Source organism: Pelophylax lessonae (genome assembly GCF_965119305.1).
Source record: "Pelophylax lessonae genome assembly, chromosome: 3".
Classification (NCBI taxonomy): domain Eukaryota; kingdom Metazoa; phylum Chordata; class Amphibia; order Anura; family Ranidae; genus Pelophylax; species Pelophylax lessonae.
This window is the reverse complement of record NC_138770.1, coordinates 554,424,061-554,443,460: the sequence shown is the minus strand read 5'-3', so window position 1 is coordinate 554,443,460 and position 19,400 is coordinate 554,424,061. Positions and strand designations below refer to the sequence as shown.

Genomic DNA, 19,400 nt, shown 5'->3' with positions numbered 1-19,400 from the left:
GGCCAATTTTTCAGCACCTGTTTGACTGTTGCATATCATTGCAATGTGTGACAGCAAGGCCAACTCCTGCTTTCATCAAGAAAACCTCTATAGGGTTAGAGTGTAAAGGCACCACCGTTACCCAGAGACCACTTTTTCTGCACCTGTTTGACAGATGCATATCATATACATTTTTGAGAGCAAGTCCAATTCTTGCTTTCATCAAGGGTACCTTTATAGGTTGACTGCTGCATATTATTGCAATTTGTGACAACAAGGCCAATTCTTGCTTTCATCAAGAAAACCTCTATAGGGTTATGGTGTAAAGGCACCACCGCTAACCAGAGACCACTTTTCCTGCACCTGTTTGACAGATGCATATCATATACATTTTTGACAGCAAGCCCAATTCTTGCTTTCATCAAGGGTACCTTTATAGGGTTACGGTGTGAGGGCACCACCAACACCCAAAGCCCAATGTTTTTTCCCGCACCTGTTGCTTCTATCCAAAAACTGCAAAAGAGGCACCAGATTTTATCCAAAAAATCTCTAATCTTGTTCCTAGTGCAGTAAATTGTGGTCTTATCATACAGACTGGCTCCCTAAGCCATTGTTTATAAAATAAAGAAAGCTCATTTATTTGTCTTTATAAATGTCATTATTTCTGCAGCAGGTTCTATACATGGTACAGATGTGTCACTTTACAGGCAGACTAAAGGGACCACCCAGGCACTATATTTAAAGGAATTTTTCATTTTTATTGTTTTTTTTTTATGGTTTCACTTTAAGCATCAGTAAATCACTGCTTATTTAATCGCTTTACGACCAGCCACGTAGACCTATGTCAGCTGACTTTGCGTGGTTGTACCGGGATGGTGCCTCTAGCTAGAGGCATCATCCCGGTACCATTTTTTAGAGCAAGCGGTTGGCTTTCTGGTGGTAATGACCGATGCAGCTCGGGAGCCGCACGATCGTTACACCGGCGAGCGGGAGGGGACATTCCCCCTCCTCCCGCCGCCTTCCGAGGCTCTGCCCAGGTCTCCCGTCCTAACCGGGAGACCCGAGCACCCACCTGGCGCATCTGCCGGCTGGAAGGAGTCCAGATCTAAGCCGGATGTGGCTTCGATCGGGTCTCCGATGACGTAACCCGGATGCGGTGTCCATGACGTCACATGCGGATAACTTGGCTGCTAAAGGCAGCAGTTTTAAAAAGTGAGTGTATTCAAAAATGCAGTTTTCAGCGTATTGAATACATGGAAGTGTAGTGGAGGAGTCTAGGGTCTTTTAGACCCTCGATCCCTCCATAAAGAGTATCTGTCACTGCATATTGCTGTCACAAGGGATGTTTACATTGCTTGTTACAGCAATAAAAGTGATCAGATTTAAAAATAAAAAAAACCTGTGTTAAAATGTAAAAAAATAAATTAATAAATAGGGAAAAAAAAAAATTTAGCCGCCCCCGTCGCCGTTAGCTCCCGCACGAAAGAAAACGTATACTGAAGTTGCGCCGCAAATGAAATCGCTGTTCAAACCATACATGTGAGGTATAGCCGCAATCCATAGAGTGTGAGCAATAATTTAAAAACAAGAGCTACACTCTAACCCTAAACTGGTAACCGTTAAAAAATTAGGCGTCGCCTATGGAGATTTTTATTGACTGTAGTTTGTCGCCATTCCGCGGGTGTGCGCAATTTTAAACTGTAACATGTTGGGTATTTATTTACTCGGCGTGACATCATCTTTCACAATATACAAAAAAATGGGCTAACTGTACTGTTTAGTTTTTTTTAATGCAGTGAAATGTGATTTTTCATAATTTATAAAAAAAAAATGGCGTTTGAAAGACCGCTGCGCAAATACCGCATGACAAAAAATATTGCAATGACAGTCATTTTATTCTCCAGAGTCTTTGCTAAAAAAATATATATAATGTTTGGGGTTTTAAGTCGTTTTCTAGCAAAAAATACTGATTTTAACTTGTAAACAAAAGGTTTAAAAAATAGGCTCTGTCTTAAAGTGGTTAAAAATGTTGTTTTTTTACAAATTTTTCTTTTTCATTGATACATGTCCCCCAGGACAGTACCTGGACCCCCATAACCATTGTATGCCCAATTACTTGCATATAATCCTTCAAAATGGGCACTTTTTTACAGTTCGAGTACCATAGACTTCAATAGGGTTTGTTATTTGGTTATGAACTTTTGTGATGTTTGAGAGTTCTTGTGCGAACTGAACTCCTAATCAGTGCCCATCAGTGCCGCCTCATCATTGACAATTTCGGGCGTTTTCTTGAATTTCATGACAAGTGAAATAATATGACTTTCTATGGTGCCCGTTCACATATATGCAGCCTGAACACAATGCCTTTTTAAAAAGGGTCCTGGCGCTGGAATTTCATCTCCATAGAGTCTAATTGAAACTGCGAAGGAAAAAACGTGTTCAAAGACTAAGCGATTCCAGTGCTATTTCTAGCAGGCTAGTGTCTTTCTGATTTGGTTTCCAGAGAGCTACATTTTGAGAAAAAGGGTATTGAGAATTTTTTTTTTATATCTAAACAAAATATTTTGCCTTTCATTTCTATTTCAAATGAATTGTTTTACAAGGTGATCGTTTACAGTCACTTTAAATCAAAGATGACATGGATGGGTGGATCTGTTTTGCAATGCTCCCCGATCTGCCTTGCCCATACAAGTCTATTTTTTGATGGGTAGCATATGCAAATGTCAATGTTTCAGGTGGGTAAATGTCAGCGCTGCATGGTTATGTAGGCATGGTTATGTCACCACCCCCTCTGATTACATTTCCCAAAAATCATGGCACATGTAATTCTGTGAGCCGCAGCTAGATCCAGGGATAAAATGATGTTGCATATCTCTTCAAATACATCATCATCTGTGATACCGGGGTTGAATTTGGGGCACGAATGATTACAATTGACGGCAAGCAGATAAAGCTTCAGATTTGGGACACAGTGGGGCAACGTGTGAGAACCGTGTGAAACACCCCAGAAATACCAGACCAGAGGGCTAACGTGGAGATACCCACACACTCCAGGACCATCACTAGAGCCATAGCCGGGCTCGAATTAGTAGAGGGATAACCGCAGGATCTCCTGGACCATCTTTATTGCTGTGCAGAGCCTGCTACCCCTTTTTTAGGGGAAAGCATTGCGGTGAGTGCAATTCTTATAGGGGCACTGCATCACCGCACAGAGCACAGCCAAGTAAGAAATTAGCACAGCGTCACCGTCTCACCTATGATTGTGGCTTTTTATACCCATATACACTTGGGAAAAACACCAGCACTTTAAAAGATCACAAACTGTTTATTTTGGACTATTTTAGCACTATAGCACTTTCTATTAATTTTTGATATATCTGATTTAAAAGGATATTGGCCTATTTATATTTACTTATTACATATATTTATCTGATTGTTATTAATTATATATTCACTTGATATATATTTTATATTTTACTATCCATTGCACATTGCACCCACAACACAGTAGGTATCCACTGCTTCACAGGTAAAACACTGCTGCACCTTTATTTATTTATTTATTTCCTATTATAATAGGAGTTCAATATAATTCAATTTGAGTTGTGGCACTGAACACTTGAGCACTTTACAATATCTTTTATATATTATATATGTCATAGAGTGTTGTTATATGTGTATCACCCTTACACCTACATTAACAGAACGCCTTTACCTAACAGTGTCCACCATACTAATCAGAAGTAGCGCCAACACCCTTCATATTTCCATATTCATAAAATGATGTATGGCACATGGCTGCCAGACATAAATGAAAGTGTGGGCAGCCTTTACTCATGTCACAGCAACGTAAAAATCTATATCTGAGAAATGCTGTAAGCAATTTATGTATTTTTTGGCTATTTGATTGAACATTGGAAACACAAGTTTATGATGGAAACCCATGGTCATCCTGGAGTTCAGATTTAGGGCTCAGACTGTGTTGCCATGGGCACACTTTATTTAATATAGTGAATCAACTGCTCTAAACATGTTTTGCATACTTGTTGCTGAATCCATCATTTTGATGTGAAATTAGAGAGTTTGTGCGGTTTACTGGCAGCGGTGTGAATGGAAGGGTTATAGGTCACATCTGCGGTAAGCTCTTACCTCACCGCTAATCTGGCCTTTCTGTAACAAGCTAATGAGACAAGACTGAAGAAGGGTGACTAGTGTATGCTGCATACCATGAATGTTTTCTTGTCAGGGTTCAATGGCTGGTTTGATACCGCAAGCTAGCTGGTGCACAAAGTGATACATTGTAAACAGGTTTATGACCAGGGTATTTCGTCAATGTGCTAATTACGTTGTTAGGCCTGATGATTGCGTTGTCTGAAAGTGATTATAAATACTACCTTTCAGATGCACATTAGAGGCTTTGCGATTTAGAGGCATCCAATCAAAACAATAACATGTACACATTGATTTTATTCAGGAGATATGTTTTTACAAGGTGAATGTTTAAACTGTGTTTTGAGTTTATATGATACAATCTATAACTGTACATTTTAGATTTTATATATACAGTATCTCACAAAAGTGAGTACACCCCTCACATTTTTGTAAATATTTTATTATATCTTTTCATGTGACACCACTAAAGAAATGACACTTTGCTACAATGTAAAGTAGTGACTGTACAGCTTGTATAACAGAGTCAATTTGCTGTCCCCTCAAAATAACTCAACACACAGTCATTAATGTATAAACTGCTGAAAAAACCTACATGTGATAAACCCTTACTTCAGCCATTTTTTTCAGTTTTAATAGATCAGGAAAAAAATTAAATATTTAAATATATTAGGTTCTGTCTATTACTCCATTGAGGACATTTTCCCACACTTCTTGTGCCACAAAAAATGAGGGCAGTACCAAAACTGGAAGGAATGGAGAGCAAAAAAAAACATTGTCAGATTTTCTTACCCTTCCCTACTGACACATACCTGTACGCAGAGCCTGAGATGAAGAGGGTAGTCTTTTGCACAGTTCCTATCCATGCACCCCTGGAATTTAGGACAGGGTGTAGAGGGGTGACAAAAGGCCCATGTGCCAGGGCACAGACTCTGAAGACTGGAACCTAGGAGCTCTGGCATCAGATGAGCAGGGGTACATCTGGAGGTACACTGTGGATGCATCAAGCTAAGTTATAAGGGCAGTTGAGTCACTAGCCTGGTCTAGCTGAGCAAGAAGGCACTAAATTATAAGCAGTTTCAGAGTTAGGAATAGACAGAGGTTGTAATCGTGCAGGCAGTGAGGTACAAAGATGATGGTCGGAATCTTGGTCAGAAGTCCAGTCAAACATAAGCAAACAAGGATAATCCAAAACCAGGACAGGTGAAAGCCAGGTCAAAAACAAGGTCATTGTAAAGCAAGCCATACACTATGCAATTGTCTTTTCTTCAAACATGGGTTGAAGGAAAGAAAATTTCTAGATTACCCCATCAACATGGTCAGTGTTGATAGGAGAATCCCTCCCACTGCGCTATAGTATTCTGACAGAAAGAAGTTTCCTAGCAATGAGAATACAATGATTATTGCACGAGGCTGTAGCCGCCGGCAGTGATTGAACAAAAATTCTGACAGACTGGTTGTACTGAATTTGATTGATAGAGCAACTTCACTACAACAAGCCTGCCCATAGATGGATCAAAATGCATCTGCTTCCTGCTGAACTGAACACATTTCGATCCATCTTTGGTTGGCCTAATTTCAGGATCAGGAATACAGGCCTGAAAAACCATTCACAAAAAATTCTGTGCAGAGCTTGGGTTTAAATAGCTACAATTGCAGAGTTCTGCTTATTGGGACTTTAGATGAAGTGCCACACGACCAGTAATAAAGACATAGTACAGGTTTATTGAGTATATGCCAGCAATAGAACTGGGAAAAGGTGTCATAATGCCAAACAGTTGGCCCTAGTATACAAATCCATTACATGGGTACATACAGTAATCAAATAGTCCATGGTAAATGTGTCATAGCATCTATGGTGACCCAACGCGTTTCATGAGTTCAGTCTCACTCTTCAGGGGTTGATGCAAAGATATATATATATATATATATATACTATATATACTATAAAGTAAAATGGTTAAACAAATATAACATAGTAATGAACATGGAAATGTTACTATGTTATATTTTTTAACCATTTTACTTTATGCAATTGTATGTACAATAGGAATGGAGGCGCCTCGCAGGGTACTACTGACCATATTTTGTTTCTTAGGGTTTAAATAGCTCACTTGGCACCAGTGGATATGCCCAAATGTACGCTGTAATGTGTGTGTGCTGGGGTGCATGGTGTATGAGCGCAACATCACACATGTAGTAAGGCTTTAATACCACTAAGCATATACACGCTTAGGAGCATGTGCATTAGCCTGATGATTGGCACAATGTTCCTAGCACTTACTCTACTAAAATTTGTTTTACTTTTTTTATCAGGAAATGCTTTTTTGCCTTTAGTTAAACAGTAAGAAAAATGTATACAGTGATTCAAAATGCCAAGCATACTGAAAAATAGATTTTGTGTTTACATACACTTTAACTAGATGTAAATGGCCTTTATGGGCACTATTTGGACCAGTCACCCTTTTGTTATCAGAATAGGCAGCAACATAGCAGTGCCTGTGGCCATTTTTTTTCAAATCTATCGCAGGCATAGAATTTAGAGGGGCTAAAAAAAAAAACATATGGCGAAGGAATTATAGTGATAAGCCATGAAAGTGATGAGCTTTTTGCTACTGAAGAAATGTGTTATCTTAGTCTGTTTTCATTACTTAAGTTCTGTGATCTTCTTTTCATATCTGACATTTAGGCCAGATGGACAGGGGCCACCCAGAGCTATATCATGCATGGCATCTGAAACCAAAACCAATGGCAGGTGGAACCAGTTATTCAATAAACCTAGATAAAAACCTTTTTGCTGACAATGCTAACAATTCGCAGTCATCTAATACTTGCATTATATTTAACCAACCCATCAAAACAGGACAAAATCCTAGATTCCTTTCATATTTTAAATATTATAATAAAATATATATATTTTTTTTTTCCTCGTTCAAAGTTGGCATTTGTAGTGTTATGACTCATAAAAACCTTGCAGTGTGTTTGATCAGATGATGTGATGAAAGCTTTCTAAAGCTAATGTGATAAAGAAAGTGCTACCTGCCGCAGCTCGGTAATCTGATGCAGATGGGAACACAAGCAGGTTTTGTTTTCCTGAATTTTTCTGAATTTTCTGTGACTGTCTTTAATTGTACAACCCCCCCCCATGTCTACTTATTATCTTTTTTTTTTTTTTTTACTGTGTAAGCAATTTAGCAACACCCAGTTATTGACACAGAATGTGCCTTTTCCTTATCACCCTAAACTCAGGTTGACATCTCTGCTTTGTAGTTCTGTATTGTGGCTGTGATAACAGCACAGGTTTTGGATTATCAATAATGTGCATTAACTTATAACACCAAGAAATGTATATTTAATTTGTCTATAGTAAATTAGAGAGCAATAGAAGGTGATTGTTTTTATGGATTACTAAGCTTGTCACTGATTTTTAGCTTGTTGTTTTTTTTTTTATATCCTGCTAGTCTTAAAATGGCATCGAAGAACAGTCTACTCAAGCATGCTCCATGTGTCTTATAGCTTCAACCAATAGGTGCTACAATGGCTTGCCAATGGATGGCATCATCATTGAATAGAATGCAGTACATCAGACTTAAAGTGATTGTAAAGTCTCGTTTTTTTGTTTTCTATTAAAATAACAAAAATGACATACTTACCTGCTCTATGCAATGGTTGTGCACAGGGCAGCCCGGATCCTCCTTTTCTCTGGTCTGTAATCATCTCAAACATTTATTTGGTGACCATAAGTTACTGCTTTTTTCACACAGTCATTGCACATTATTTTTAATTTTTGTATTATTTATGTACTTACTTTAAGCAAATTTGACAAATGTGATGCATAATATAGGGTGAATGAAAGAATGGAGAAGTTAGATGAAAATAATACATTTTAGTTCCTTTTATATACAGACAGTAACTTTACAAAATGCTGTCTGGCTGAATGTTGCTCACAGATACTCATTGTGGCCACTTCAAGATTATTGCTAGAAACTAGAAAGCTAACCACTTAGGCATTATTTGTTCTGTAACATTAATAAAGTTCACCAGCTGTGTAATGTGTTGTTTTTTTCTGTATAATTTAAATGCCTTTGGTTGGGCAGGTCCTCACACTAAATAGCTGTTGCTTAATTGTGTTAATATGATAGACCAAAGCATGTGGTGTGTGGCCAGCTTAGCATTAATTCAGACTGACATAACTTGTGAAAACATATTATTTAATATAATCAGCTGTTGTATGTCTTTTTTGCTGGTTAATAGATTTTCTTTAAATAACATAAAAAACTTGACATGTGTCAGTATGATATAGTATACTGTTCTAAAATTGTGTTTTTGATCACAGAACTGCCTCAACAAGCAGCAACTCTTAGCTGCCATTCGACAGATGCAACAGTTCTTAAAAGGACAAGAAACAAGGTTTGCAGAAGGAATCCGAATCATGAAGAGCCGACTAAACAACTTACAAAATACTGTCATTAAAGCTAGCCCAGATGCACCACCAGCATCACCAGGTTAGTATCTACAAACTACATATATATATATATATATATATATATATATATATATATATATATATATATATATAAAAAATACATATATACAGTATCTCCCAAAAGGGATTAAATCCCTCACATTTTTTAAATATTTTACTATATCTTATATCGTTTCATGTGACAACACTGAAGAAATTACACTTTGCTACAATGTAAATTAGTGAGTGTAAAGCTTGTATAACAGTGTAAATTTGCTGTACCCTCAAAATAACTCAACACACAGCAATTAATGCCTAAACTGCTGGCAACAAAGATGAGTACACCCCTAAGTGTAAATATCCAAATTGGGCCCAAAGTGTCAATATTTTGGCCACCATTATTTTCAAGCACTGCCTTATTAATTTTGGGCATGGAGTTCCCCAGAGCTTCACAGGTTGCCACTGGAGTCCTCTTCCACTCCTCCATGACGACATCACAGAGCTGGTGGATATTAGAGACCTTGCACTCCTTCACTTTTCAATTGAGGATGCCCCACAGATGCTCGATAGGGTTTAGGTCTGGAGACATGCTTGGCCAGTCCATCACCTGTACCCTCAGCTTCTTTAGCAAGGCAGTGGTCGTCTTGGAGGTGTGTTTGTGGTCATTATCATGTTGGAATACTACCCTGTGGCCCAGTCTCCGAATGGGAGAGGATCGTGCTCTGCTTCAGTATGTCACAGTACATGTTGGCATTCATGGTTCCCTTAATGAACTGTAGTTTCCCAGTGTTGGCAGCACTCATGCAGCCCCAGACCGTGATAGCCCCATCACCATGCTTGACTATAGGCACTTGTCTTTGTACTCCTAACCTGGTTGCACCCACACACGCTTGACACCATCTGAATCAAATACGTTTATTTTGGTCTCATGAGACCACAGGACCTGGTTCCAGTAATTCATGTCCTTGGTAGGTTTGTCTTCAGCAAACTGTTTACGGTCTTTCTTGTACATCATCTTTAGAATAGTTCTTCCTTCTGGGACAACAGGCATACAGACCAATGTTTATGCAGTGTGCGGCGTATGGTCTGAGCGGTGACAGGCTGACCCCCCGCCCCTTCAACCTCTGAAGCAATGCTGGCAGCACTCATACATCTATTTCCCAAAGACAACATCTGGATATGACGCTGAGCAAGTGCACTAAACTTCTTTGGTGGACCATGGTGAGGCCTGTTCTGAGTGGAACCTTTCCTGTTAAACTGCTGTAGGGTCTTGGCCACTGTGCTGCAGCTCAATTTCAGAGTCTTTGCAATCTTCCTATAGCCTAGGCCATCTTTATGTAGAGCAACTATTTTTTTTTCAGATCCTCAGAGAGTTCTTTGCCATGAGGTGCCATTTTGAACTTCAAGTGGCCAGTATGAGAGAGTGAGAGTGATAACACCACATTTAACATACCTGCTCCCTATTCACACCTGAGACCTTGTAACACTAACAAGTCACATGCCACCAGGGAAGGAAAGGGTGGCTAATTGGGCCCGATTTGGACATTTTCACTTAGGGGTATACTCACTTTTGTTGCCAGCGGTTTAGACATTAATGGCTGTGTGTTGGGTTATTTTGAGGGGACAGCAAATGTACACAGTTATACAAGCTGCATACTCACTACTTTGCATTGTAGTCTCCTAGCCTGTGTCATTTTACCTACTTTTACGCAGCCTCCCACATACCCCCTCCCCTTTGTTTTGATTCGTAGGGCAGAACACACAGCCCTCCTCTCTTTTCCTACATTCCCTTTTGCTTCTAAAGGGGAACTCTATTCTTTGGTCTCTAGTGCTACACCTCTGATTCTTTTTTTGGGTACGTTTCCACAAGCTTTTCTACCCAGACCTTATCGAGGATCCACCAGTTTCTTTATGAAGCCTTCTCCCTTTCTTCTTTGGGTTCCTGAACTCACCCTACTTTTCGGTGCACACTGGCTTTCCTGACACCTCTCTCAAAACCACTGGGGTTACCCTTGGTAACTAAAACATCAGAGATCAATCATGCAGTATCCTGTGCAATACAAACAGTAATATTCACAATCCAATTATGCATGTCTTCACTGGTAACATCATCCACTCTGCCAGCTCTTCTTTTCCTGTTAGGGCAGTGTCTGTAGAGTGCACATACTCAGGTGAGTAGCCATCTCCCATGAGAACCTTACAAGCCACTAACTCCCCTATTGTTACACACTCTGCAGACAACTGTCCTGACATCTGATGTATATCAGAAACCATTTTTACCATTTCTTTTCGCATCACAAGGGGCTTACCAGGTTTGTCACAGAAACCTATTTTTGAACTGATAATTCCTATCCTTTTACCCATCTCAGCATCTCCTGCTACATTAACCAGTATCTCTGTGTAGGTTATGTACAGGGTTTCTGCTCTTTCCTCATCCATTCTGGGGCCTGTTAACTCACGATATCTCTCTGCTGCAGCATGGGCACCCTTGACTACAGGCTGATTAGCAGCACATTGGACTTGAATACTCAAAAATATTTTCTGTCATGCTGTTATGTGGAGAATCCTCCATTGTCTCTGACAAGTAAGGCTTATGCAACAATTATCTACACAAATGTGTCAGAAAGCAACTTGGCAGGAAACTGTTAGGCAACTTTCAAATATAATAATAGCCACTGCATTAGACAATTCCAGTTTTGACTATATTTTTCCAATACAGCCTGCAATCCCTCAATAGTGGTACAACACAGTGCCAGCTCATCTGATCGAGGCTGTACAAGTTCAAGCATTTCCTTGAACATATCGGTCATAAAAAGGCACCCTGACTCCATACTCAAGACCTTTCTGGACACCTTCATGTTAGGAGAGACTACTTTACTGAAGCCCTAGAGGCTCCGTTTCTTAAAGAGACCTCATTCCAGCTAGAAGTAGTCAACACCACAGACGTGTGCTCTCTCAGAGCACTGCCAGGTACGTGATTCACTATTAATCTCTTAGGCGCAGTGTCAACCAGCTGTTTGGTACTCCACACCATTAAGTTCTTTATGGGACGTGGACAAAATCTCTGTTGTGTGATCTTTTGTCTTGAGAGGGATGCTCTGGGCAACAGAAAGTGCACCCTTGACTGCAGGCTGCTCTGCAGACCCTCCTTCTGGCACAGCAGAAATAGTGTTCATGCCCTGGTTTCACATAGTATCATTGTTTATTATCACTAGCAGACTTTTTTGCCCAACTGTCCTAGTCTATTTTCTTTGTGCTCCAATTAGAGGTATTTTGCAGTTCCGCTCCATGTCTCCAAGCAGACATAGAAGGACAGAGTGGCTCAGCAGCATGTTACCTTTAACCATATCAGACTGTAATACCATATTTACAAGTACAGAAGGTTGCATTACCACCTTTTCACCACCATGCTCTAGTGGTGCCTCATCAGAACACTACCTGGGTTAGCAGATTGCAGCATCACACTCATTATAAGGTGCACGTCCACTCTGCTCCAACAGAGCAACATCACAGTTGTTCTAGGCAACCTTCAGCTCTAACATACAAAGCTCCCTTAAGGTTTCAAGGGACATCTCTGCTTCCTTACCCACATTTGATAGGGAAAACAAAATCTCTTTAAACATAGAATTTGGTCCATAAAACCCAGGTGTTTTCCTGAACAGTAACAAACTATATATCATTAAACAATTTACCATTTTTAGGTTTCATTTCAATAGACAGGAATCTCCCTTGCTAGGGTAATTCCCACTTCAGTGTGAGCAGTTTCATAATTAATCTTTTTCAAATAATCCCTACATTAGCTTTTGAGTCATTAACTCCAGTCTTAACCACCTTCTCTTGAGTGTGTTGCCCAAGGAACCACTCTTTCACTGTATTTGCAATCGGCAATTCCATGCAGCCACAATGCATGGTGTGGTACTCTGGTGCCTACAAAGTCCATGATTTCTCCAAACGTTCTATACACACAGGGTGAAACTATGGCAGGTACCACCTTTTCTCTGGCACCCATTTTAGGCCAAACAGGATATTTTCCATGACTGCCAGAGGTGACAGCAGAACTTTTCCCCAGGGAGTTTCCCTCCTGGTGGTTCTCAATCAGCAGAAATTCACAAGTATCTGTAGGGGGATGCTAAACCACATCTCCCCCTGTAGCTTCCCCTTCCAGACGACACACCTCCTGTTGCTATGAGTGACAGCACTTTCTGTCTTGAACTTGTTACTTTGTTGTTCTTTCAGACCAGCTGCATCCACTCCTTATAATGCCTCCTTTTGCCATGATCCTGGTTTGGCATGCTCCATGATATGAAGTCGGCAGAACAAATCACCCCCTTATTGCCACGGGCAACAGCACCCGTCTCCTGTGTCTGGACCATCAGCTTTTCCACAGCACGACCTGAAGGCTTCACTTTCTCTGGAGTCGGGGTCAAAGCTGCCAAATGCCGCTTACCTCAGTCTATGACAGACTCCCAAATTGGCAGATTTTGTTGCCTGGCCATTTGCTTGCATAGTCGGTTACATCCAGTCTCCTTTTGCTTGAGCTATGTCCTTTACACGCCACATCTTCACAGTCACTCTTCTGCACAAACCTGAGTACCTTTGCACAGGAGCACTGCCTCTTTAAGGGGGCCCTTGGCTTTCAGGCATATCACCTGCCTCACAAACTGCACTTCCACAGTTCAACAGCTCCTTACTTTAGAGCAGGTGTCTCCAAATTTTTCAGGATGAGAGCCCCATAGAACTTACAAAAATTTGCAGACTGAAACAATCAGTTATTTATAAATGAATGAATACAATTTAAATTAAGGAATATGTTTTAAATTTTTTTGTAATCCCCATCAGAGCCTTTTTGCACATCTGTGTCCTCATCAGAGACTTTTCCCACATTTGTGTCCCCATCAGAGACTTTTCCCACATTTGTGTCCCCATCAGAGACTTTCGGACTTCTTTGTTCCCATCAGAGCCTCCTTGCACATCTGTATTCCCATCAGAGCCTCCCTGCACATCTGTGTACCCATCAGAGTCTCCTTCCATATGGTGGCAGCATGAACTTACACACAGGATTTATAGAATGTGTCAACTACCGATCAGATCTTGATTTTTGGCTTTAGACTTCACTAGAATTCTAAGTGATCCTACAGAGACTCTGATTTGTGGGCCCTTAAAAGTACATTGTGATAAACTTTTATCATATGTCTCTGTTTACATAAAATTCTTTTATAATGCTGCTAGTTTGATTTATCCACAATATATTCTACCTGTGTGCGGTCTTCCTGAGCGTTGTTCCCTTGAGTGAGATTTCTCTCTTGGTTTTACTTCCCCGTTGAGGCCCTGGTTTGCTCTTCTCCATGTTGGTGTACACAGAAAAATATTTATATATCCTGCTATTAAGCTCTTGATGAAGTGAATAGATTTCAGGAAACGCGTCAAGCTTGCAGAAAGAAATAACTGAATATGCTAATCTGAATATACGTAATGTTGGATCATAAGTATATTTATTATAGCCGTGACTTTTTTTTGAGAAAATAAATCTAATTCTTATGTAAACAAGATTTTTTATGGAATATGGAATAAGTAAACTGGTTTTATTGAGAGATTTTGTTGATGTACAATAAACTTTATAATGTAATTGTAAGCTTGTCTTGTGCCTTTAAAATCCTGCCATGTCAAACAACTTCCAGTTTTCAGAGTCTCCTTCCACATTTGTGTCCCCATCAGAGTCTCCTTGCACATCTGTGTCTCCATCAGAGACTAGATGTACATCTGTGTTCCTATCAGAGTCTCCTTCAGCAGCTGTGTCCCCATCAGAATCTACTTCAACATTTCTGTCCCCTTTAGAGTCTCCCTCACATTTGTATCCCCATCAGAGCCCTTATTCACATCTGTGTCCCCATCAGAGCCTTTCTGTTCTTCTGTGTCCCCATAAGAGACTTTTGGCATATCTGTGTCCTCATCTGTGTCTCCATCAGAGACTCCTTTGCCATCTGTGTCCCTATCAGAGTCTCCTTTAACATTTGTGTCCCCATCAGAGTCTTCCCCACATTTGTATCCCCATCAGAGCCTTTATGCACCTCTGTGTCCCCTTCTGAACTTTTCTGTTATTCTGTGTCCCCATCAGAGCCTTTTGGCATACCTGTGTCCCTATCAGTGTCCTTGCACATCTATGTCCCCATCAGAGTCTCCCCCATACCTGTGGCCCCATCAGCATCTCCTCTATATCCCTGTCCCAATCAGAGTTTCTCCCATATCTGTGTTCCCATCAGAGTGGCACATTTATGTCCAGTATATTGCCCCCTTTGCTTCTTACATTGGCCTCCTTTGTCTCATACATTACTGTCTTTATGTACTGTTCTGGTGCGGTAACAGCACAGTAAAGTCTCCTGCACATTCCAACTCTTGCCCCCTGTTACACAATCAGGATGTAGGTAAATGGAATACTAATGTAAACAGCAGGCGGGAGCTGTGAGGTGCTGGACTGATGATATGACTGGTTGCTGGGACCCCTGACTACCCCAACTCCACAGCACTGCGTAGTGGCGCAGGAGGGGGTTCAGGGAGCGGCTATGTCTGCTGCCTGCTTAGACTTGCAGAGCACTGCCGACAGCTGCAGAGTTTATAAAGGCAGCAGACTGGCAGTGCAAGTGTCTGAATGAGCCAGTTAAAGTGTATAATCGACCAGATGTGGCCCATGGGCCAGACTTTGGAGACCTCTGCTGTAGAGCAAATAAAAGTTCCTGACACAAACTCACGGTTTGGAGTGAGGATCTGAAAAAAATTCACTGCTGTCTTCCCTGCATCTGGGCACCACTTGTGATATATGTGGGTGTTTCACTCAAGGTGTAATGCATCTCTAGTGAGTTCACTTCAGCCAAAAAATACTGTTGGCCCACTTTTATTTAAAAGAGAATGTAAAAAGTTCCACAGAATGGAAGGTTACCCTCGCAGGGGTTTCCACCATTGCTTCAAACCATGAAAGCCGCTGCTCAGGTCTCAAGCCTAGGCTTGGGTCTGGTCCCACAGACCGTTACACAGTACCACTGTGCTGACGTACCACTAAGTACCTCTCTTGCATCTCTCTTTGCACTCTCTGCTACTGTATACTAGTTTATATTAGTAGGCAAGGTAGCAATAGAGTTAGTCAAGATAACTGATGCATTCTGATGCTGCTAAATTTAGTGTGGGCATCTAGGCCTCAATGTCCACTGATCATGAATGGGGCTAACAACATGCAGCTGTCGTTAGCCTGCATCCTTCCTGCTGCTAAACCTTTATTTTTTATATAATTGTAAGCCATAATGCTAAGCATACTATGCATCATTTTAAGGTTTATATAAAGTAGAACTGAATTCATAAAGGTTGTGCAGATCTTTTTTACACAGGGTAGGCAAGGTAGGTAAAAGGAGGAGGAAGGTAACATTTTTCAGAATAGTCAGCGTTAGGCTTGAATTCCAGTCTAATAAATAAAACAAACAGCAACTGGTAAAGAACAGTGATCTATTAATTTATCCAGCCAGCAGCAAGCTTTCATTGTTCTGGCTGCACTAAACTGATGAGAGGTAAAGTCTTATTGGTTGTTACATTGCCATTGTTTTACATGATTACTACTTGCTGCACAACCTCATGAATGTTTTTAGCTGCTTGAGCTGCACTAAAACTGCAATAAAACAATAATGATTTCTTTTCCCAGGCTTGCTTAATTATTAAACCAAATACTAAAGGATTTTTTTATATGGCAGTCTAAAGATATTTCAGTTGACATTTATATTGTCTGGATTGGACAGAGAAAATATTAGTCATAACGATTTTTTGTAATTAGTAAAGAATCCTTGTCCTCAGATGACGCATAAACAAGGGCTCTTAAAAAATGTCATATTGCAACAAGCAGTGTGAATCTGTGTTCTGTATTATAGCACAGCCCTAAGAATACCAACTTCTGGTCATTGGAAAATTGAACGGGATGGTGAAAGTCTTGTGATGTAATGAAACTAGTATGATTTAGTCATGAGCACTATGAAAGAGAGCCAGGATTTCAAACATTGAAAACTGGTGTGATAAACCAGTGGCTCCCCAATACCACATATTGAAGTGGGGTGTTATCATAGTATACTTTTATAAGTGTATTTGTGTCATGCAACAATATTGCCTCTATTGCAGCGTTAACTCTGCTACACACAGTGCCAAACATACTGGCCAATTTTTTTGTACAACTGGTGTGATAGACCAGTGGCCCCCCAATACCACATATTGAAGTGGGGTGTTATTTAACAGTATACTTTTAGAAGACTGTATTTTAGTCCTGCAAAAATGTGGCCTCTTTTGCTGCGTTAACTGTGCTACACACAGTGACAACAGTTACTGGCCAATTATTTGTAGAACTGGTGTGATAAACCAGTGGCCCCCCAATACCACAGATTGAAGCGGAATGTTATATACCTTGTTCCACATATACTGCGCTTCTCTAGAGACTTTTGTCACAGGGCAATTTAAAAAAATGACAGGCAGAGGAAGAGGCAGGCCCTTACGCAGGGGTGGTAGGGGTAGGGCAGGATCAGTAGGCCGGAGCCAAAGTGTGAAGTTTCAGTAGGTGCGTTCGATTACGTCAAAGGACGCACCAGACTTGGTTGAGTGGCTCACTCAGCCTTCCTCTTCTGCACCCTCCTCATCCTCTCTATCTGCACCCTCTTTACTCTTTGCTGTGTGCACCCCAAAGACACCACCACCACCACCATATACCCTTCGCTTGAGTCACTGGAATCATTTTCCAAGCCATCACAAGACATTTGCGATGTGCAGCCATTGTTGGCATCGGAACAGGAAGAGGAGGTAGCAACAGCCGCCACTCAGCAGTCTGACAACAGTACCCAGATCAGCCCAAGGAGGTTGGTCCCTGCTGTTGCTGCCTACTCCAAGATCTCGAATGTTAGTGGTGGGGAAGGTGACGTGGATGATGACGTGTCTATGGACGTCACATGGGTGGCCACAAGAGAGGAAGAGGAGGGGAGTTCAGAGGGAGACACGGACCAGCAGATAGGGAGGAGAAGCAGGCGGAACATGCATTGCAAAGGAGGGACAAAGCAGACTGCAAATGTATCAGCCATCAACCATGTACAGTCACATCTGGCGCTCCCAGGACACCGGCACATGGCTCCGCAGTGTGGGCTTTTTTTAATGTGTCCGCTGCCGACAACAGTGTTGCCATCTGCAGCCTTTGCAGTCAATGCATAAGTCGCGGTAAGCCCAACACTCACCTATGGACGACCGCCTTAAGAAGGCAACTGAACTCCCATCACCGAGCCCAGTGGGAGCAACGCCATCAGAACCCACAAAGCCACACTCCAGGCTCTCACCGTCCAGCCTCTTCTCCTTCTCCTCTCTCCTCACAATTGTCCTCCACTCCACCTTCCATTATGCTGTTGTCAGGATGGTAGGTGGAGCCTGACTAATAGAGAGAACTCTCACCTGATGAGAAGGCCGTGGTAGCAGAGCTGGATGCCAGATGGACACCAAGGTAAGTACTCTGATAAGGACACAGGTTCACCTGAGGTGCGGAGTCTAAGTGTTAGCTGGTTTTCACCAGGGCGTCTCTTCCGCTGCACCGCCCAAGATCCCCAGAACCTATTCCACATGCCAGGTGATACCTTCCCATGCTGTGCCGCATCTATTGTGCCTGGAAGCCAAGAGCCACACTGGTCCTGCACTCCTTTCAGCTTTGCCTTCACAGGCAGATCAGTGGCTGACATGGCACAATTTGACAGTTGGTAAAGTGGTGTGCGACAACGGTTCCAATCTGCTGAGCGCGCTGAAACAAGGCAAAATAAAACACATGCCATGCATGGCACATGTCCTGAACTTTGTCGTGCAGCAATTCGTTGCCAAATACCCTGGGGTCCAGGACGTCTTGCAGCAGGCCAGGAAAATCTTGGGTCATTTCTGAAGATCTTACACAGCCATGGCTCGCCTTGCTGACATTCAGCTGCAACACAACCTGCCCGTCAGGCGTGTGACTGCCTGACACGATAGAACTCAACGTTGCATATGCTTGATAGGCTGCTCCAGCAGAAATGTGCAGCTAGCGACTACCTGTATGAACTCTGCGGCAGGACAGGTTCTGGGGAGCTTGGGTTTTTTTCACCTCGCCAGTGGGTGCTCATGCGCGACGCATGCAGACTTCTGCGGCATTTAATGAGATCACCAAGCTGGTCAGTCACGGCCAGGGCGCCATCAGTGACATCGTACCTTACGCCTTTTTTTATGGAGCGTGCATTGCGTCGTGTCATTGATCAAGCCGTCAAGGAGCAGGAGCAGGAAGATGAGGAAGTGGCAATGTTGGATGAATTCCCAGGGGGTACTACTCTATCTGAGGCAAGCCAACAACAGCAGTCTGAAGAGGAGTCAGAGGAGGATGGGGCCGGGGCAGATGAGGAGGAGCAAGAAGAGCATGCTTTAAACCTTTCTGGGATCCCTGGTGTTATCCGTGGATGGGGGGAGCAGAACGAGGACGACATTATCCTGGATGATGAGCTGGCCACTACACCACTTCCAGTTTAGTGCGAATGGGGGCCTTCATGCTCCAGTGTTTTAAGGGGGACCCCCGTATAAAAAGCATAAAGGGAAAGGACTAGTACTGGGTGGCAACATACTTAGACCCCCCCAATACAAACAAAAAATGGCAGAAATGTTACCACCATCACAGAGGGCAGTCAGAATGCAGCAATTCCAGGCCTTGCTGTGAGAAATGCTGCATTCTGCTTTTGCGTGCACTGGCAGAGGAATTTCCAGTCACGGAGAG

General features: G+C 41.9%; 1 protein-coding gene across 1 annotated transcript in view; it reads left to right on the top strand.

Moving 5' to 3' along the window:
- The window catches only part of FBLN7 (fibulin 7), a 156,546-nt gene that overhangs the window by 97,746 nt on the left and 39,400 nt on the right, over positions 1–19,400 (top strand). Inside the window, exon 2 of the mRNA XM_082250018.1 lies at positions 8,486–8,654. Within this exon, the coding sequence (XP_082106144.1) occupies positions 8,486–8,654 (169 nt within the window). The remainder of the gene's footprint in view (positions 1–8,485; positions 8,655–19,400) is intronic.